Raw genomic sequence first — 22,086 nt, 5'->3', positions numbered from 1 at the left:
ACACGAGGGCTGTACACCCCGGTCACAGGAAGACACGAGGGACAGCGGTCTTTGATTTCAGAGAGGGCTCAGCCATAAATAATCATGCAGAACATTTGATTGGTTAAGCCCATGCAGGCCAGTTTGAATTTAAATCAAATAACGGCACAGCGGCAACGAGAAAGAGCAGAGGCGGCGTTAAGGTCAGGGAACTGAAATAACCGATAATGCACGGCGGCCACAAATTACAGCATGAAATGACTGGAAAAGAGCAGAGGAGCGTGAACTTTGATGTGAGCGAGAGAATTACAAAATCCTGAAACGGAATTAGAAAAACGAAGGCAGAGGAAGAAAGAGAGACCGAGAGAGATACAGATGGACAGATAAAGACGGAGAGGGACAGAAAAAGACGGTCATGGAGAGGGACGGGCATAAAAGACAAAGACGTAACGGGTAAGGCAGACAGAGGCAGAGACCAAATGGGGGAAAAAGTGGGAGAAATGAAGCGATGGTATGTTTACATGCAGACCAATACTCATACGCATGCTTAAGCCAGTATTTTGATGAAAACATTAACATGGTTCGACACAATATTAACCTCATAACCGCCATTTACATGGATTCATTTAACTAGAATTTATAACCTCCTCTCCTCTCCTCCTCTCCTTGTCTCATCTCTCCCCTCCTCTCCTCTCCTTGTCTCCTCTCTCCTCTCCTCTCCTTGTCTCCTCTCCTCTCTCCTCTCCTTGTCTCCTCTCTCCTCTCCTTGTCTCCTCTCCTTGTCTCCTCTCTCCCCTCCTCTCTCCTCTCCTTGTCTCCTCCTCTCTCCTCTCCTTGTCTCCCCTCCTCTCTTCTCTCCTTGTCTCCTCTCCTCTCCTCTCCTTGTCTCCCCTCCTCTCTCCTCTCCTTGTCTCCTCTCCTCTCCTAGCTAGGCGTGATGGACTTGTCCACACCTGCTGCAATTTGCACCTTGCTTACACATTTGCTGCAGCTGACCTTCTCTGGTGTTCATACCAGTTAAGAAGACATGAAGAAATAGCTGAAAATGAGCATCAGTCCAGACTGCGAGTTTGCCCTCGCTTCATTTTGCTCTACCAGGCTTTCCAAGCATGAGGAACTGCTGGCAATCGCATATAAACATCCGTCTACTTATACCCGTAAACCGTTGCGTTTTAGGGGTTGTTTCCTGTAGTCGGCTGGATTATGTTCTCACTCCTAACGAGCCACACCTCGGTTCTCTTGGAAGGGGGACTGAGAGCCCCAGGCCTCAGATGTCTCAGTGCGGTTGTCTGGTGCCAGCAGAGTTCGAATGGCACCGTTCCCACCTGGCCAGCCGAACCTCACTAAAGGAGGAAACGCTCCAAAGACACACATGGAAATACAGCATCTGGATCGGTACGTCTCGTGATCTCGGGCTCTGGCTGAGATGTTTACGTGCCCCAAATGAAATATATTGAGCAGAAATTTAAGGTGTGTTAACCACTTACTCTGATTATGACCGTACTCCAATTATGATTAAGCAGATAAAGGCGTTAATATGACAATTTCAATAGTCAGTATTGCCTTAATCGGGTTAAGATCTAATTATTACTGTGCTTGTCAGCATACTCGGTGCGTGGGTGTGTGTGTGTGTGAGAGAGAGAGAGAGTGTCAAGGCTGTTCAGGGCTGCTTGCTCTCATCTTCTCTCTGCACTCATGCAACAGTGGACACTGTATTACAGCACTGCCTTCCTCCTGTGTGTGTATTTCCATATATTTCTGCGTGTGTGTGAGTGTGTGCGTGTGTGTCCCCACTAACTAAGTCTGCAATGACTGCACTTTCAGAGACATAAATATGTATTCATTTTCCCAGCAGCCCATCGGACTGTGACCGCTGCATGAATAAGAGGATAAGTGGGGATGTGGTGGCAGATGAGATGCATTCATTTCCATATGGGGCTTGATTCCTGCGAGCAGCAGCATATTGGAGCACTGATCCAACATTGTTTTCCATTACAGCAGATGATATAGGAGAGGGGGCCGGCTGTGTTTAGGATGCTGTATAGAGCGACTGGTTACTGATGATGAATTCGGGGAATCACTGCAGTGGGCAGAGAGTGATCATACATACATACATTTTGCATACCACGCACACACACACACACAATGCCGTCGATGTATACACCACAAACACCACGGTTTGATATGGGTCTTTAAAGACTAACATTGATATTTCTCAGATTGAAGCTGCTGATCGCCAATATGTAGTGCCAATATTCAGTATATGTAAATTTGACTATTTTCATGCCAAAAAATGTGTTCAGTGTTCCCTTCCCATTTTATACTTGTCAAGATGGAAAAGCCTCTGACACAGCATTTAGACCATGGGACACTGAAACTCTGCATTGAAAGCCAATGATAATAATAATAATAATAATAATAATAATAACTATAAGGGCACTCGGAGAGCGCAGACCTCCGCTAAAGTTCTTGCTATTATTGCTTGTTTGTGAGTCGGATCCGGATCTGGGTTCTTCCTTGGCCCATGCTACACCCTTCCACCAAGTTTCATGAAAATCGGGCCAGTAGCTTTTCCGTAATCCTGCTGACAGACAAACGGCACCGAAAACATAACCTCCTTCGCGGAGGTAATCAGAATAATAATCATCATCATCATAGGTATTCATGATTAATAAATTGTTAATTAACCATTACTTAATGTTTATTAATCATGAATGGCTAAAGATGCCCAATGGAGTTTTCGGGCCACTAGTATTTTTCTAGTAGTAAAATATTGGCGCTTGTGAGCAAAGCGGGTCCTTGAACAAAAACAAAATTACGTGTATCAAGTGCTTTTCAAGCACCTAAACACACACACACACACACACAGATATAGTGTATTTCCCCCACTCACTCAGCAGTATGATGGCACAGAGGAGGATGGCGATTAGAGCTCCGGTGCTGAGGCCGGCGGAGCTGGTCAGGGCCTCGGCGTTGCACAGTTCCATATTGCCGTCCCGGTCGCAGGTGCAGACCCGCACGGTGAGCGTCCCGGTGCTGCTCTGCATGGGGTAGTCGCCGTCGGTGATCACCACGGGAACCAGGTAGACGCTCTGGTGGAGGCGGCTGTAGCTGGCTCGACGCGTCAGGATGCCGGCGGTGTTGTCTGGGTCGGGGAAGGCGGCAAAGTAGAAAGTTCAGTTAAGAATCTGGGGCCGGTTTCGCAAAACCTTCTTAAGAAAAAAATTGTAAAAAAAAAAAAAAAAATTCTTTTCTTAACTTTAGTCTTAAGAAAAAAAATAGGAAAAAAATATATTCTCAAAAACAGTTCTTATGTATTTTCTTAACTTTCTTCTCATGTTTCTTCCTAAAAAAAAAAATCCTACAATGAAAAGGTAAGCCTCTAATATCATATATTTAAACACATTTTAGACAAGTAGGTTATAGTTCAAAGTCTTCATAGGTTCCCCTACACCTAACATTAAGATGAACATTTATTGTAAAGCTTTATTTGGTGTAGGGCCAGGTAGGCCTCTGTCTCATGTTTATTGAAAATAAGCTGCAAATTTTACAGTTACCAACAGCAACCAATGTTTAAATCTTTGCTCTAGTTGCTCTAAATAGGTTTTTCCCCAATTCCCCGATCCCCTTATGTCATTTCTTAAGATCTATCTTAATAACACGTTGGTGAATCCGGCCCCTGTGTGCTACCTGCTTCTACCTCCTACTTGTTTTAATGCTTGCCAGAAGGTTCACCATCTGCATGCGCTGATGTGTGTAAGAGCCTGTAGGATTTTCATTAGGTCCTTGTTGAACTGCAGTTTGGAAGATTCCATTTCACATTTCTCTACGATTGTTTGGCTAGCTAGTAGAAGATTCACTTCAAGTTCCCTAGTTTCCTGATAAGGTAATTTTACATTAGATTGTTTGATTCAGGTTTTGCTTATTGTTTGTTGGACTTCATTGTAAGTGGGATTAATCCTTTGTTGAGGATGTTACGTTTGTGTAGTAGGCCTTGCTAAGTGTATGCTAGCAATAACGTTAGTATGTATGTAACTAATGCTAAGCTAGTTTTTACTTGTTCATTTGGGTTCCATTGAACAAGTTTAAGACCCTTGTGCGCGCCTCCAACACACTACTTATTACATCTATGAATCCACTCTGCGGTGTAAACTTTGATTTTTCATTGTTATATTGTAACCCTAACCCTTGCTAACTGGAATGGAGATCTTTTGGGGCCATGGTGCAGCTAGAAAAGCATTTAAGTCTTTACAAATTAGTTTACAAATGGATATGCTGTTAGGGTTTGTCCTGCTGCATTTTTGTTTTTCATCACTAATCTTTCTTGTGTGCTGTAGGCCTATGTCTCTTTTCTTAAAGGATAAGGCTGGTGTTTTTTAATGCATTGCTTACCGTCAACAAATCCTATGAAAATAACAAACTCAGCAATGATTTTGTTTTGCCAACAAGCCTCGTCCATGTAGCCAGTGCCCAATGAAGCCATGTCCCAGCAGCCATAGAACTCCATTGTATTAAAAAAACGATTAAAAACACGTCACAGAGCCATGCCATTGCTCTGGGCAACATATTTCATCATTGCAATGCACCGGGCCAGCTGACTTTTTCCTCAAATAACTTAATAAGCCGACCGTAAACACGTTTGCGATCTCACGAAAAGAGTTCCGTAGCACCGAAAATAGTCCCCGGCGTAATGAAGAATTTGTTCCCATTTGAATTTGATTTGGTAACTACAATAGCCTGACACAGCGATTTTTAAAATGTAAACTATGTCTTTGTGAGCTGTATTTAGCTTACAATTGGAGCCAATGACTTCCGGGTGGACGGCTAAAAACGGTACGTGGGAAGTCAGAAAGTAACGGGAGTAAAGCAAACGCAGTGTTGATTTTGTTATTTTCATAGGATTTGTTGACGGTAAGAAATGCATTAAAAAACACCAGCCTTATCCTTTAATCTGTCATGTGTAGAACATGTTACACCTATGGCCTAGACTAGTTTAATTGATGCTAGTATGTAAACATGAACAACTCTCTCCCAAAGGGGAAGTGAAGACATGCTAGTCAACCAGAAACTAGTGGGGGTGGTAGTGTCTGGCCATCCTACCCAAATCAGCTGGCTCTTCCAGTATTGACCAAATGCAGACAGCCTGCAACTAGATAGCCACTCAGAGGTGTGACCAAGATTACCAAGTCAAGTCCAAGTCAAGTCCAAGTCAACTCCATGTCAGTAATGTCAAGTATCAAGTAAAATCTCAAGTCTAAATGTAGAACAGCAAGTCAAGTCGGAACAAATCAAGAGTCCAGTATCAATTTAATATCTTAAAGAAAACTAAATATCTAGGACTTTTCAATGCAACTTGGTAAGTGCATCATGAGTTGTATTTCTATAATCAACTTCATTCCATACAAATTCAGAAAACAGAATTTAAATTCAGTCGTCTGCTGGAACAATTCTCATCACTTTCAATCTAAGTCATTTACACAAACACAAGATCTCAAGTCAAGACTTTAGAAACCTTTTCAAGTCATCAAAGTACAAGTCAAAGTCAAGTCCCAAGTCACCAGAACCCAAGTCAGGTTAACTCTCAAGTCTTCTCTTCATGCATCAAGTCAAGTCTCAAGCAATGAAAATTGTGTCTTGAGTCTGACTCGAGTCCCCATCTCTGTATCCACTAGATCACTCTCCATCGAAACCAATCCCGATGATATCATTTCCGGTGAGATGAAGTCGTTCTTACCTCCATTGTCGCGGACAGTGAAGTTGCTGCGGTAGGTCCCCTCAGGAGCCAGGCTGAAGAAGAACTTGTGGCCCGCCGACGGCTCGTCCGCGTCGACAGCGCTCACCGTCTGGATCCGCTGCGAGAGAAACACCAACGTCTGTTAGCTTGTACAGCCCACTGGCATGAACTGAATGAAGAGCAATCAATGAGCTGAAAAAGACACTGCCAGGGTCGGGGGTTTCATTCATTTCATCACTGCACATTTCTGCACTGTCTATACTGTAAGAAGCTTTGGACACAGATGTCGACAGAATGGTACAGATCAGTGATTCTCAACCTTTTTCACATCAAGGACCCATAATTTAGTCCACATTAGAGCCACAGACCCCCATTTGATGAGATTTTGTCTCGCGGACCCAAATCTGAGAATATTTTTTATTGTTAGATATGATTTTGTCCAGAATTCCATGATTATCTATATTGTAGGTAGAGAGATAACAGTGGAACTATGATCAAAATAGTCATTCTTCTACATTTCTAATTGTGTTCATTTTTGTAAATTAAATAATGCTAAAGTTTAACAATTCATCAATTTGCTGGGGACCCATTGGAACCCCCTCAAGGACCCCTGGTGGTCCCCGGACCCCATGTTGAGAACCACTGGTATAGATTACATCAGGTTCACTGGCATCTGCTCTAAATACGGCATCAATATCTCTGTCAACAAAATTGATAAAATAATAAATTCCGTATGAATAAGGACAGCGCTAACGGCAATACATTGATAAAGTTACATCCCAACTGTATAAGTAGAAAAACTAATACATAATATTTTTATAATTTCCCTACTATTACATACATCATATATTTCCGATTTGTGGTAGATTTTGATATCATATATATCCTTCATTCATTTTGGGGAAATTTTAAATAAACATGATATGGCCAAAATGTCAACTTGCTCCTCCTGCTTTCAAAATCATCTTAGAATTGGGTAGACCAAACAGATTGCTTGGGTAAAACTACCTGTTGTAGAAGTGTGAAAGTCATGAGTTAGTGACAACAGATGGAGCCAACAGATTGTTGGTGTCCTAAAGAAAGTTTGTAACTCCATTTTTCCCCATTTTAAACAGCTAAACTAACAGCTGCCATTGTTAGAAAACAAGGGTTAGAAAACATTTCGAGACCTGCAGACCAAGCCCAAACAATTGAAAATGCATTTCTAAAACACATGGATTTCTATGGGAAAACACAACGTATTTATTGGAAATTGTTTTAGTGAGATGCTGATAATTTGCTAAATGTCCCAAAAATGAATTACAAAAAGTATGGTGAAGCAGCTTTCTGTTCTTATGCACTAAAGGTTTGGAACAAACTCCCATTACAGATAAGACAAGCAACTTCTGTTGATAGGTTTAAGAAATAGCTCAAAACCCATTTTTATGATCTTGCTTTTAATTAATTCCACCTTTTTATTTTAACACCATTGTTATTAATTCATACTTCTTTTATTTTTCTTATACTTGTTTTATATTTCTTATACTTGTTTTATGCTTTTTATATCTAGGATTGTTCTTCATTAGTTTTAATGTATTTTATTATTATACTTGTTTTATAGTTCCTATACTTGTTTTATGCTTTTTATATCTTTGTTTTTATCATTATTTATTGATTTTTATTGTTTCTCTTGTAAAGCACATTGAGCTGCATTTTATGATATGAAAGGTGCTATATAAATAAAGTTTATTATTATTATTATTATTTAATTTTCACTATTTTCCACATTTTAGAATAATAGTAAAGACATCAAAATTATGAAATAACACAAATGGAATTATGCAGTGACCAACAAATGAAAACTATCTTATATTTATATATAAAGGCAAAGACTTTGGAAAGAAATTCATACATAGGCATCAACTTCTCTATTTATATTTGTCTAAGAAACAAATTTCAAGCATTTAAACATAAGCCTTTAGATCAAAATGGCTTTAGGATAATGGAAAACATATTACATTCAATGAGGTGTTGACTTTTGACGGGTAGTGTGGCTGATTATAATAAATACAATGCACACACATTGAGTGGCACCATTGGAACAAGGGTGAACTGCATATTTCTAGCATTTCTCAGCCCTCGTCTCTTTGAATGAGAAGCATCAAACAGTGTCGTGGAATGGCAACCAGACTTATTTTCCTCTTTCCTTTGCACTATCGTCTGTTGGTATTTCTTCACCTGACACTGTAACAATGTGGGGGAACAGATTTTGTCTTGGCACTTCACCTAACCGGCTTAACGCGGCTTGCTGGCATTGTTAGAACTCCTCATTAAAACCAATGGGAGCCACTAGCGGAGAGATTGAAGGCTTTAACAAGGATCCGCGCCAATAATTATCTTGTTGACTTCGTGGATTTGGGGATTTTCTCCGGGCTTGCGAATGCAAAACGCAAAGGTGACACACATGCATAGACATACATGGAGAGATGCAAATGCACGCACAGCAAACAAACAAATCCAGAGCCTGAGGGAAGCAGCGAAGGATATCTAGTGAACAAATAATGATGACTAACATTGATGGACAGATGAAAGGGCAGAAGAATGAAAGGATGAAAGGATGGCAAGATGGCAGGATGACAGGGATGTGAGGCGACCAATGGCAGCAAGCCACCTTACTGAAGAATGACATGAGTTGACGCTGTGTGTGTGTGTGTGTGTATAAGCAGTGTGTGTGTATTTGTGCTGTTTAATTTGTACATGCATGGTTTGTGTATATTTAACCTGTGTGTGTGTGCACATGCATTTTTGTGTTTTTATTGTATTAATGCATGCATTATATATTTGATCTGATGTGTGTGTGTGTGTGTGTGTGTGTGTGTCACCCTATTTGTGCACAATGCTTGATGTGTGAAAGCTTGTGACAGCTTCCATGACGGATTAGCTCATCAGCCACCACAGAAGAAGATACTGTATGGCCTGCAGGAGCAATCAGCCAATCAGCTTCACAGTTTGGCGCTCTGTGTGTATATGTGTGCGTGTGTGCTGTCATTACATTGGTTCAGTCCCATACATGTGCATGGTGGATCATATCAAACATGTATTAAACAATTATATTGAGTGCTGTTTATTGAATATATAATGTTGGCTGTCAAGCATTCAGTATTATTAGGTGTTGCGTTCAAATTTAGATTTTAGTATGATAAAATATTCAATCTCACAAAGTACATATCTAACGTACTGCAGAGTAACGTCCCCATGGGACAGCGATGTCAGCAAATGAGGCAGCTTGAGGCGGAAGCTAATTAAAAATGATGAATGTCCCGACTGATAGTTACATGAGGAAATCATTTGCGTAACACAAATAACCATTAAAGGGGATGGAGGCCGTTTTCAAGGCAAGTGAGAGTCGTTTTGTAGTGAAAACGATCAGGAAAAAGGATGAGCAGTGGAAGTTAAAGGAAAAATCCCCCCGAAAGCTATTGGATGTATTGTACTTTGCATTTCTGGATCAATTTTGTTGTTTGGTGGTGTACTTTTCTTATTCCCTCGGATAACAAGCCGAACGTAGACGACATTACGTTTATGATATTTCCAGCGCAGCTACAATGGAGTTTGATAGCAGAAAATGTTTCAGCAATCAGTCCCTCAGAATCAAAGAGTAAGGGCTTCTTTCTAGGGCCGCCTTTTGCACCGACGTTCAACAATCATAGGAATCCATCGTAGAAGAGGCAGAGAGACCACCGACAGTAGCCTCAATAGACCAGAATGCAATGCAGCCGCAAGACATGCTGCATTTTGAGTAAGGGGCGTGGCTGATAAAGACACACAACACTGTTCATAAACTAGCTGGCTAGTAGGACTGAACAATTAATCAAAATTTTATCGAAATCGCAATATGGCCTACTGCAATTTTCAAATCGCAGGAGGCGCGATATTTGTTAAAGGTGAAATGTGTCAAAATACCATTTTAAATGAAATATTGTGGTGCTGCAGAGATGTCCTGGCCTACACATCATATTCTACAGACTTAAGAAAACATCTTTGTTTGGTACAGATCCCCGCAAAAATCACACCATAATCATTTTAATAAGTTTTTCAATGAAAATGAGAATAATGATGTAAAAATTATCATTCCCCCTAATATTGCAAATCATATGGCAATTGCATATCAGTCAAAATTTTTCAAAATCGTTCAGCCCTACTGGCTAGTTGGCTAGATTTATAAGCCCATACACCCACCTTAGATTGAAAGCAAGAGTTAGGGTTAGGATTAGGAGGCATTCTGGGAAACGTAGGAAATCATTAACCGAAGCAGAAGTAGATGAGGTAAATTGAGGGAAAGTTAATTACAACCCTTCATCACAAAGCAAGTCATGAAATGCACTGATCATAGACCAGTGATTCTCAACCTTTTTCACAACAAGGACCCTACTTTAATCCACATTAGAGCCACAGACCCCATTTGATGAGATGTTGTCTCTCAAAGCCAAATCTGAGAATATTTTTATTGTTAGATATGATTTTGTCTGTCTGTATTTTAGGTAGAGAGGTAACAGTGAAACTATGATCAAAATAGTCATTCTTCTACATTCTATAATTGTGTTAACTTTTTGTAAAGGAAACATGCTGGAGTTTAACAGTTCATCAAATTGCTGGGGACCCCCTGGAACCCCCTCAAGGACCCCTGGTGGTCCTCGGACCCTACGTTGAGAACCGCTGTCATAGAATGATGGTATATAAAAGTATAAGGGTATCTGAGGGTGGAGTTTTCCTTTAAAGGCACATGAGTATTTATTGGAAACAAAAACAAAATCTAACATTGTGATTAGAAAGTGGATCTTGGAATGTCTTTACCAAATCCAGGGATTGGAAAAGAAACTTTTAATCAGTTCGGATGTGATTAAGACATTGTACCTGTCCGGCCTTTGTCCTCTCACAGACGAAGGTTTCGTAGACGGTGGCGAAAGTGGGAGCGTTGTCGTTGATGTCCAGCAGGCGGACGTAGACCGGAACCTGGCTGGTCTGACGGGGGTTGTCTGCAAGAAGAACACAGGGAACACAACCCTTGAGACACGGGAAAACATGAAATACACGTCCGATTTTTTTTATTTCAACCCGTATTTATCCGGGGGCGAGTCTTTTTCCCGGCAACATGCTGTGTCACATTCATACAGTTCCCGCTCCCTCCATTTTCTCCTTCTTCTCTACTTCTGGTCACAAGCCGCTTCTTCCAAAAAAAAAAAACAACTCCCGGCTGCCCCCCCCCCCCCAAACATAAACCTCACAAGCACCGAAAGGCTACGTTTTTTTTTTCAGAAAGAAAGAAAGAACGTTTTCAGATGGATGCCCGAGCAGCGGGCTTTTTGGAAAGAGTCCTGCAATTTTCACAGCGTGTCTCGAGTCAAGCAAAAACCATGAAAGCGAAAATGCAATTAGGAATTTTTCATATGACAGAATAGATTTTTTTTTTTTTTTTTTTTTTAAAGAATATTACGGTGGTGTTTCTATCTCATTAAATAGTAGTGAAAAGAAATCATACGACGAACCTATAATGTCACAGTACAATGCCTCTCTCTCTTCTTTCTTTCTTTCTTTCTTTCCTCCTTTTCTCCCCTGCTTCTCTGTCTGTCTTTCTTACTGAGGTTCCATTTTTTTCCCCCTGCTCACCAGCATCTCCATGTTCTGCTGTGTCTAAGAGCCCGTAGGATTTTCATTAGGTCCTTGTTGGACTGCCGGGTCTGAAATGCCTCTGGTAGTAATATTGATAGACCGGCTGATGGACCGTAAGTTCCTGCACCTGCTGATGCCTGATGCTGGTGTTTACTGCAGCTGCATCGGACGATTGATTTTTTCCATTTCATATTTTTCTACAATTCATATTGCTTGTGGAAGTGTTTGGCTTCCACTTTGCATTGTAAAGCCTGTGGCAATGAGTGATATTTAGTGCAATATGGCCTCCGGTAGATGGAAAAATCCTTCTCTACATCATGGATGTTGGAGGTTATTTCAGGATTTCAGTTGGTTCACGACTGTCACATTCATTTCTATAGGAGATTTCTGTGTTCTGATCAAATCTCTAATGCATGCATGCTATGGGTAGGAATCAGTACATTATCAAGCCAAAATATTGTATAGATAGGGAATTCATAGTTTCACCCAAGCATCATGCATTACATACCTATGGAGTTACAAGTATTCACTGAGCTGGTCCTGCACACTATATTTAGTGGAATCAACCTTCTCATTGAATTCACTTCTACCTGCTGAGTTCTGAGTGACTGTGACTGATATGTTGTGATACTCTATCCAGTTCCATACATTAATACTCCATGTTATAGCCCCATGCATCACTTCATCACAGTAACTAATCCCGGTCCCAGTTGGACTTACTGAACTCCGTGGCGATGACTGATATATTATGCCAGGCAGTCTCCTCTCTGTCCAGGCTTCTGAGCAGGAAGACGGAGCCGTTCCCCGGATGGATGTTGAACAGGCGGTCCATGTCGGTGCGCCGGTCGATGGAGTACCTATAATAAAGGCAATATGGGGGAGAAAGGGGTAAGTTGAGCCTGTGGGTGGGATGAGCTACCCCCTTGTATCTAGGCAACCGTTCCCAAAACGAATCATGCGATCATAGATTTAGGAGGAATAATTCATTTCCCTGAATCTGTGATGGAGGAGAGGATGCAGACAGCAGGAAGTGAGCCAGGGCAAAAGTTTTTATTTTTGCTGTCAAGTGATTTCATCATGGTTTTGAGTCGTCATTATATATACATTTTTAGGTTGTGTAAGGGACAGTATGAGGTCATACACTTTTCATAACTGTGGGTCTGAGTTGCTGTGTGAAGCAGTTTTGTGTAAAGATTTTTTAATGGGTCATGAAAATAACTCAATTTCCAAGGATGCCCAACAACTCGAGGTATACATAACAATTATTGTTTGAAATAAGTGCACATTTATTTTGCCATAGTAGCACAAATATATATATTTAAAAAAAGAAGTCTCATTTTACCCCATGCTCCCCTACAATCTGAATCTAAGATAGTCATAGAGTCTGTCAAAATAGAAACCAAAATCAGAAATCAGTCATTTTCAAACTCTGAACCACAACTGGACAAACCAAAACCACCAATGAGGTACAAACTTTGATCCGTCATGTTCAAACTGGGACAAAAAGAACAGACTGTGTACAAAAGTCAACCTTGATATTCTAACGGCTTGAATCACGTAATTGTACAGCACTGGAAGCTGCTGCATTCTGTTCTATACTCCTATTCCAGCCTATTGTAGTCTATTCAAAACACCACAGCTACTTGAAAATCATTTTTCGCTGTCTGTGGACGACTACTTTTTTTCAGCTGACTGCTCAGCGAGCTTTCCCTCTTTTTGAACTAGTTGCTGAATGCAGCTATTCACAGCCTCCCAACATTCCGCAGATAATAAGCCTGAGCTGCCTTTGCCTCTGTCTTTTTTTACCTTGCCAGTCAAAGTGGAGGCAAACCGCTCTGTGCACAGAAAAAGACATGAACATCCTCAACGCCTGGAACACGGCTGGCTGCAACTCACTATCCACTTAGTTCAAAATGTTAAGTCAAACTGCTATAAATTGTTAGTGACATAGCATTAATTCTCAATCACTTCATTCATAAATGGCTAATGAATCTCTATATATGAATCTCTATACGAAAGTCCAATGCCTGAATTGGTTAAATTGAAACACCAGTGCAATTGCTCAGCAACACATAAACATGCACAGGCATGCAATCAAGTCCTATCAAATTACACACACACACACACACACACACACACACACACACACACACACTGTATCATCGCCCCCATGTTGCTGTCTTAATAAAATTTCAGTGGGCTGGACATTGAATGCACCTGCATGGAGGCTTGATCATAATTAGAAAGCACTGAACGGTAAAATAATAATTCACCGAGACAATGTGGATAGATGGTTGCGGTCAACATGGACAATGCACAAACACGGGAGTAATTGGAATTGTGTGTGTATGTGTATGTGTGTGTGTATGTGTGTGTGTGCCCCCTCATGATACATCCTATTTAAGAGCACTCCATGGTTCCATGCTTGCTTTAATTGGAATGTCTTCCTCATCAATTTGCCTGGTTTGAGTTCCTTTCTCCAACGTTGTGTTGTCCTGCCTACCAGAGTTCAAGTCCTGTCAGTTTCACACACTCATAACGGTGTAATCCATATTTTTCCACACTTTCATCCATATATTTCCACTTAACTTGTGTATATTTATATACAGAAATATTTTGTAGGACCTTCCTTTTTGGTAGGACATAACCCCTGTACCTAAATATCGTTTGGTATACAATCCTAGCAATTACTCTCCCACCTATCTAGTTCATATTTTTCTACTGCTTTCTTACATTTCACAATTTTTAGGGGAAACAAATTTTGGAGAGAAAATAAATAAACTAAAAAAAAAAAAAAAAACAGCAATGAGCGCCAAAGATGGATCAGAGTTATCAGGGTTCACTGAGGATTGAGCATTTGAAGTTGAACTTGGTCCAACTTTGATGTGCTTTTGCTGGGATTTCTAAAGTAGCACAGCAGGCACTGCAGGTAGTCTGCTAACTGGCCTGCAGTTGTGCAGTGTGATAGCGGCCTTAAAGCTGCACTATACAAGATCTTATACCATGGTCTGGGTGAATACTCGATTCTGATTGGCTGCAGGGTGTCCATTAATTCCTGATAATGGACACCTACTAAGTAGTTCCAGTGAAACTGTCTGTTCACCGTTCTAAATGAATGCCTTGGCTACCTAGTATCAGCCTTTATCTAAAATGAGTAACCATAGCAACAGGGACGCAGTCAAAGCCTCCGTTTACACCGTTCACTTGTTCGTGAAAATGTTGAGTTGACCAGAACATAGGGACAGGCTCAAAATACATTTTTTTATTACTAAAATTACATATAATACAGAAAATAGATATTCTCAGCAATTGATTTTATAACTGTTAATAGACTAAGCACAAAAAACTAAAAATTGCACTTAATTCTTCTATGTTATTTCAAGTTGAATGTATAAATCAGGAGCCGAAGACAGTCAATAATAGGTGGGGTGGAAGTGATTTGGTTAATATTTTATGTATAAATTATGCTTAAAATATACATCAAGCATTATTATTAGTGAGTGTTTAATATAATTACTATTATTATTTAAAATGGATTCACAAAAGAGCATTTTTGGGGAAAATAACAAAAGGTTAACCTAGGGCTGGGCAATATATCAATATTATATCGATATCGTGATATGAGACTAGATATCGTCTTAGATTTTGGATACCGTAATATGGTGATATGGCATAAGTGTCTTTTCCTGGTTTTAAAGGCTGCATTACAGTAAAGTGATGTCATTTTCTGAACTTACCAGACTGTTCTAGCTGTTCTATTATTTGCCTTTACCCACTTAGTATATCCACATTACTGATGATTATGTATCAAAAATCTCATTGTGTAAATATTTTGTGAAAGCACCAATAGTCAACCCTACAACATTGTCGCAATATCAATATCGAGGTATTTGGTCAAAAATATTGTGATATTTGATTTTGTCCATATCGCCCAGCCCTACTTACAACTGAACATTTAGCTCACTTCGTAGAAAATACCGAGATATATATCGTGTATCGCCATTCAGCCTAAAAATATCGAGATATGATTTTTGGTCCATATCGCCCAGCCCTAGGTTAACCTGGCAGACGCGAAATATACCCCGCAATTCTATAACCACCCTTATGTATCAGCCTTATCGGCCTAAACCAGGAAGTCGGGCTGCAACAGAGAAGAGCATCCCATCCCCACCAATTGAGACACTGTAGATTCACTCTGTTTGCCCAAATGAAATTCTGGCTTCTGTATGGTCACTGGTGGGAAATCTTCTCCACACAGGAAGTGATGAATCAAAGCGAGTGAAATCCAAACATTACAAACCCCCAAAAATTCCCCAAAATAACACATATTTGTTATTTCCTGTGATCAGTAAATTTTCATATCGCAGCGTTAAGGGTGGGTTTGTCCCCTACTATTTTCAGAGTGTTTTTCTCAGTATACAAATGAAATGAGACGTTTTGCTTTACTTGACCGGGCTGCGAGCTCCGTCGGGGTCCGAGGCGCTGACTGAGCCCACGGCCACGCCCACCGCCGCGTCCTCCTTCACGTCCATCACGTAGCTGGCTTTGTCGAAGAGCGGCGGCTCGTCCACGTCCTCCACGCCGATCCGGACCGTGGCCACGTCCTTGGAGCCGGCCGACAGGAAGCGAGCGTCCACCTGGGTGTTCTGGACCTGGATCTCGACCGTGTAGGAGCGCTTCCTCTCGTAGTCCAGCGGCTGCGGGGGCAATGGGTAGAAACACGGGAGAGGTTTTATTGGTCTAATTTAGTTGAGCTCAAATTAGAGGATTGGTAAGGTATCTATTATTTTTTTTCACAATACGATGCAATGTATAATATTATGGCAAAACATGTTTTTAGGGCCTGGGCAGACAAGGAACAGAATTTGATATAGAGTCGTGCTTACAGTAGGGTTGATGGCACGAGAAAACTACTTTTACTTGTAATCCAGCAAGGAAATTATTTTATTTTATATCTTATTTCAATTGATAGTTGAGCAGTTGAGCTTCAACAACAGGATTTACAGTGTAAGAACACGTCTACTCCCTCCTCTTCGAGAAGTACTTCATGTCACCGTCTCCAGACTGAATCGCTTCTCATTTTAATCTGTTCTCATATAAAAATCCCTTCTATTCCTTAACTCTGATTTTTAGTTCTTTTCCTTGTCCTTCACTCAGCTTATTGATTCTACTGTTGGAGTCGTAAGTGCATTGCATTGTCAATTGTCCAATTGTCTTATTGAAGAAAAAACATCAGGGTGTGTGGACTGCATGCGTCTCCTTAACTGAATAGTTGAGCTAAGACAGTGCATCTAAAGTTGAGCTGGAGGACAGAGATACAGAGACAAAAATTATGAGAAACTTTGAGACGAGAGGCTATTTTCTAATTGCAGATTTCACAATGGTGGACCACCCCTGTTTGTAGTCTGAGGGTAAGGGATATAGAAAGGAAATAAGTAAAAAAAAAAGAGAAATAATGGAAGAAAGACAGCCTTGACTCTCTACAAATAAGCTCCAGATAGGATGGCTACATTTAAACTGCAAGCAAAATTGGCAAAATCCCATCCTGTGATCATATCTGGTTTGATGAGGCTGTTAACACACCATTCTATTTCTGACATGGTTCAAATCTGTTAGAATATGTTTTATTGCCTGTGGAGACAGCTTAATTTATAACAATATAACCTTAGATTGCAGCTGTAACTTGAAAGTAAAATCATTTTCAGTTGGTGACCAAGGTCAGCTGAATTTAAAAAACTACAAGTGAACCGTCATCAATTACAAGTTGCACATTACCAAGTTTCACTTCTATGCTTTAAAATACTTAAAATAGATCAATGGCCTTATTAACCGGAACCAGTTTGGTTCTTAGAATTGTGCTTGAGAAAAAATCCACATCCAGGGTTTTTTATAAACTTTAAACTTGAAAAAGTTCCTAGCTTTTTGCGGACTCAGGTACTTGAACAGCCTGTATCTTAAGAAAAAAGGTCTATACTTCTTGTGTGTGGCATGCTATATAGGTAATATAATGACAATTAGTCCTAATGGGTGACAAGTAGCCCTACTTTAATTAATCAGTCAATCACACATGATTATGTATTGTATGCACTGAACAGACTTTAAGAAAGGTTTTATGGGTATGGACCTTTGTTTGAACTGTACCTTTCTGACAAAGCCACATTGGACCTTTGTTTGGACTGGACATATCCGACAAAGCCACGTTGGACCATTGTTTGAACTGTACTTTTCCGACAAAGCCACGTTGGACCTTTGTTTGAACTGTACCTTTTCGACAAAGCCACGTTAGACCATTGTTTGGACCGGACCTTTCCGACAAAGCCACGTTGGACCTTTGTTTGGACTGTACCTTTCCGACAAAGCCACGTTGGACCTTTGTTTGGACCGGACTTTTCCGACAAAGCCAGGTTGGACCTTTGTTTGAACCGTACCTTTCCGACAAAGCCACGTTGGACCTTTGTTTGAACTGTACCTTTTCGACAAAGCCACATTAGACCTTTGTTTGGACCGTACCTTTCCGACAAAGCCACGTTGGACCTTTGTTTGGACCGGACCTTTTCGACAAAGCCACGTTAGACCATTGTTTGAACAGTACTTTTCCGACAAAGCCATGTTGGACCTTTGTTTGGACCGTACCTTTCCGACAAAGCCATGTTAGACCATTGTTTGAACCGTACTTTTCCGACAAAGCCACGTTGGACCATTGTTTGAACCGTACTTTTCCGACAAAGCCACGTTGGACCTTTGTTTGAACCTTACTTTTCCGACAAAGTCACGTTGGACCTTTGTTTGAACCGTACCTTTTCGACAAAGCCACGTTAGACCATTGTTTGGACTGTACCGTTCCGACAAAGCCACGTTGGACCATTGTTTGAACTGTACCGTTCCGACAAAGCCACGTTAGACCATTGTTTGAACTGTACTTTTCCGACAAAGCCACGTTAGACCATTGTTTGAACTGTACTTTTCCGACAAAGCCACGTTAGACCTTTGTTTGGACCGGACCTTTCCGACAAAGCCACGTTAGACCTTTGTTTGGACCGGACCGTTCCGACAAAGCCACGTTAGACCATTGTTTGAACTGTACTTTTCCGACAAAGCCACGTTAGACCATTGTTTGAACTGGACCTTTTCGACAAAGCCACGTTGGACCTTTGTTTGAACTGTACTTTTCCGACAAAGCCACGTTGGACCTTTGTTTGAACTGTACCTTTTCGACAAAGCCACGTTAGACCTTTGTTTGGACTGTACCTTTCCGACAAAGCCATGTTAGACCATTGTTTGGACCGGACCTTTCCGACAAAGCCAGGTTGGACCTTTGTTTGGACCGGACCTTTCCGACAAAGCCAGGTTGGACCTTTGTTTGAACTGTACCTTTTCGACAAAGCCACGTTAGACCATTGTTTGGACCGTACTTTTCCGACAAAGCCACATTGGACCTTTGTTTGGACCGTACTTTTCCGACAAAGCCAGGTTGGACCTTTGTTTGGACCGTACTTTTCCGACAAAGCCACGTTGGACCTTTGTTTGGACCGAACCTTTCCGACAAAGCCACGTTTAATCGTTTGGACAGTACCTTTTTGACAAAGCCATGTTAGACAGCAGTTTGACAATTAGATAAAATTGTAGCAACTTATCACACTGTGTCAGAATGAGAGTGCAATTGGCTGCCTGAATGTTGTTGATAGGATGAAAAAAACAGCACCTGCTGTTATTGAGGGAGGTCTTACATCAACCTAATGCATCTGACAGATTAAAAACGTTTGGCAAATGCCTGGAAGCAATGTTGATGAAATCTGCTACTTGATTGCAGGGACATCAGCTGCTTTGACAACGTTGCCTGAATGTTAAGTGTTTCATTCGGAAATGTGCTCTCGTTCAAACAGAGTCACTACAACAGCTGAACATGCGCTGCTGAAAAATTAAAGTGATGCCTCGGCTTTCTTAGGGAAATCCTGGGATATTGTCCTCATCTCGCATCATGCGGACAGAATATCATTAGCTCTTTGTCGAGGCTCGCAAAAGTTTCTGAGGCAGCGTCAGCAACAGGAACAGAAGAATTTCTAAATCTCATTTCTGATTTTACATCAGCAAACCTATGTTCTGGAAGGACATTCTGAATAATTTCAAAAATCCAGTAGTATAAAAGTCCCAGTCCTATGCATCAGTGCCTGCTGAAAGGGCTCAGAATGGGGGATGTGAAGGTGAAGATGAATAAGTTTAATTTGGTTTCTTTCATCTGTCAAGCATGCCCAGGCTTTGCATATTTAACAGTAAGTCTAAAACAGACGACGTGGGTAGGATCCTTATGAGCAGAAAGTGTGGGATCTGCTGAATCAGTTTTTGAATTTATTTGATTTCACCAGCGGTGTGAGAAAAACATCAAGATAATTAAAAGTCAGCCTAATTTAAGTGGGCATCGAGAAAGCAAATGCATTTTATTCTCTGCTATCCAATGACAAGTATACACATTGTAATTTAATCATGTGTTGCTGTTTATGTTTTTTATGTCATTTATTTCACGTCTTCCTTTAACCTGTGTTAATCTGTTTTCTGTTGATTGTTTCCTATTTTTACTCCTCATTATGTACTTTGTTATTCTTGTTTTGATGCTTTCCTATAAAGCATTTTGTAAATTCTGCTTTAGATTAGATTAGTGCTGATCTTCCCTCTCACCTTGCTGACGGTGATGACTCCCTCCTGCGTGTCTTTGTCGGTGGAGATGTCGAACATGTCCATGCCGTCTCCGCTGACGATGGTGAAGAACATCTCCGCGTTCTTCCCGATGTCCTTGTCGGTGGCTTGGATCCGGCCGACCGGAGCGCCGGACTTGGAGGACTCAGGGACACTGAACTGGTATATACCTGATAACACAGAAAGCGACTCTTATAGTCAGCTGTATGCCATATTCCATATCATAGAGTTTTCTCAACTCGTGTCTACATGCCTAGTCACTTCTATACATATGGCCTCCTGTAGAGCTGTTAATGTGAATACCACCCTGTATGTATGCTGTCATCTTTCATACATTGTCTTTCTCATATGGTCTTATTCTTCTCATTATATATTGCAAATACATATAGATATTTTTATCATTTTTATAATTCACCACTTTCTTCATAATGCACAAATCTCACACCGTCTTTCTGTCTCAGTTCTATTTTACATCCTGTTTACATCTCTATTCTTATTTAAATCCTATTCTTCTTTACTGTATCATATTACTATTTGTTTCTGCAACAGGGGATCATTGAAGTTTCAACTAATCTAATCTGAGTTAATGTTACAGTCACTGTTCTGTGATTGAGTGGGGTTAACTAAAATGTAGGCTGTGACCAAAAATGATTTCATAATATTGGAGCACCCAACCACTGCTTTACCCACAGTAGGGGAGACCGGGGATGACTGTAACACTTTTCACTCGATTGTAACTTCTTTTCTTTTCATATGTGGGCCTGGGACTAAATGGAGCATCTACACATGTGATCACCTGATTTCTAGCTTGCTCGTGATTGGAGGAATTGACAGGGTTACAACTATCCTATGGTACAGCTATACCCGGTCTCCCCTATAATTAGGATTTTTTTTTGTTCCAAGACAGAGTACAGGCTGGAAAGTGAGCCAGAAATCTCAGCATCTGGCCAAGTGGCCAAGTAATTGTGCCAGTGTTATTGATCAAAAACCTTGTCAACCCCCACAGATATATTATGGTAATTTTGTTTTATGGCAGTGGTTCTCAACCTTTTACATATCAAGGACCCCTAATTTAGTCCACATTAGGGCCACGGACCCCCATTTGATGAGATTTTGTCTCTCGGACTCAAATCTGAGAATATTTTTATTGTCAGATATGATTTTGTCCAGAATTCCATGACTATCTGTACTGTAGGTAGAGAGATAACAGTGAAACTATGATCAAAATAGCCATTCTAAAATGACAAAATAATGAAGTTTAACAATTCATCAATTTGCTGGGGACCCCCTGGAATGCCCTCAAGGACCCCTGGTGGTCCCCGGACCCCACGTTAAGAACCACTGTTCTATGGGACAGGAAAAACCTTACTTATTGCACCTTTTAAAGGATGTTTTTTTCTAACCTCTAGACCAGTGGTTCTCAAATTTTTCACGTCAAGGACCCCTAAACTGACACAAATTAGACCACGGACCCCCATTTGATAAGATTTTGTCCCAGGGTCCCCCATCTAATAAGATTTTTGCTTTTAGATGATTTATTACAGAAAGTGTATAAAACCCATGACCAAAATAGTCATACATTCTGTCACTGCGTTACTTATGGATGGAATTATAGTGAAAATAAATGATTCCCCTTTTTGCTGGGGACCCCCTGGAACCCCCTCAAGGACCCCTGGGGGTCCCCGGACCCCACTTTGAGAACCACCGCTTCTAGACCACACTGCCACCACTACGCGGGTAAGGACGGCCACAGGAAACACATGCACCTCGAGAACGCAACAGACGAAGACGCAGAGAAAGAGTGGGAGTTTGGCTTTCCTCGACGCCAATCGACAGACGGAAATGTCTGAATAAACGCTGAGTGGAGGAACAAACAGCTTTCCCCGACTCTTAAAACTTCATAAAGAAGGCCAGGTTAGACGGAGACATACCGAAGAACAAAAAGAACTGTTGGCAGTCCAGAAAAAAAACCAAAAAAAAAACGGAAATGCTGACAGAAGCCGAGCGCTAGAACACAACGTCTCTCCTTCAAA

The 22,086-nt window shown here is 40.9% G+C and overlaps 1 protein-coding gene across 1 annotated transcript in view; it reads right to left on the bottom strand.

Annotated features, from left to right (window-relative positions):
* Nucleotides 1–22,086, bottom strand: part of LOC139656864 (cadherin-6-like) — a 53,386-nt gene that overhangs the window by 2,984 nt on the left and 28,316 nt on the right. The window contains exons 5-10 of the mRNA XM_071534497.1: nucleotides 20,036–20,223; nucleotides 15,809–16,059; nucleotides 12,083–12,219; nucleotides 10,607–10,728; nucleotides 5,714–5,831; nucleotides 2,873–3,124 (exon numbers count right to left, since the gene is read on the bottom strand). Coding sequence (XP_071390598.1) covers nucleotides 2,873–3,124; nucleotides 5,714–5,831; nucleotides 10,607–10,728; nucleotides 12,083–12,219; nucleotides 15,809–16,059; nucleotides 20,036–20,223 — 1,068 coding nt within the window. The remainder of the gene's footprint in view (nucleotides 1–2,872; nucleotides 3,125–5,713; nucleotides 5,832–10,606; nucleotides 10,729–12,082; nucleotides 12,220–15,808; nucleotides 16,060–20,035; nucleotides 20,224–22,086) is intronic.

This window comes from Centroberyx affinis, unplaced genomic scaffold (genome assembly GCF_046629955.1).
Source record: "Centroberyx affinis isolate AG114_WGS23_722 - 3 ecotype Tasmania unplaced genomic scaffold, CSIRO-AGI_Caff_v1 ptg002560l_1, whole genome shotgun sequence".
NCBI classification, from domain to species: Eukaryota; Metazoa; Chordata; class Actinopteri; order Beryciformes; family Berycidae; genus Centroberyx; species Centroberyx affinis.
This window is presented reverse-complemented; position numbering and strand designations above follow the sequence as displayed.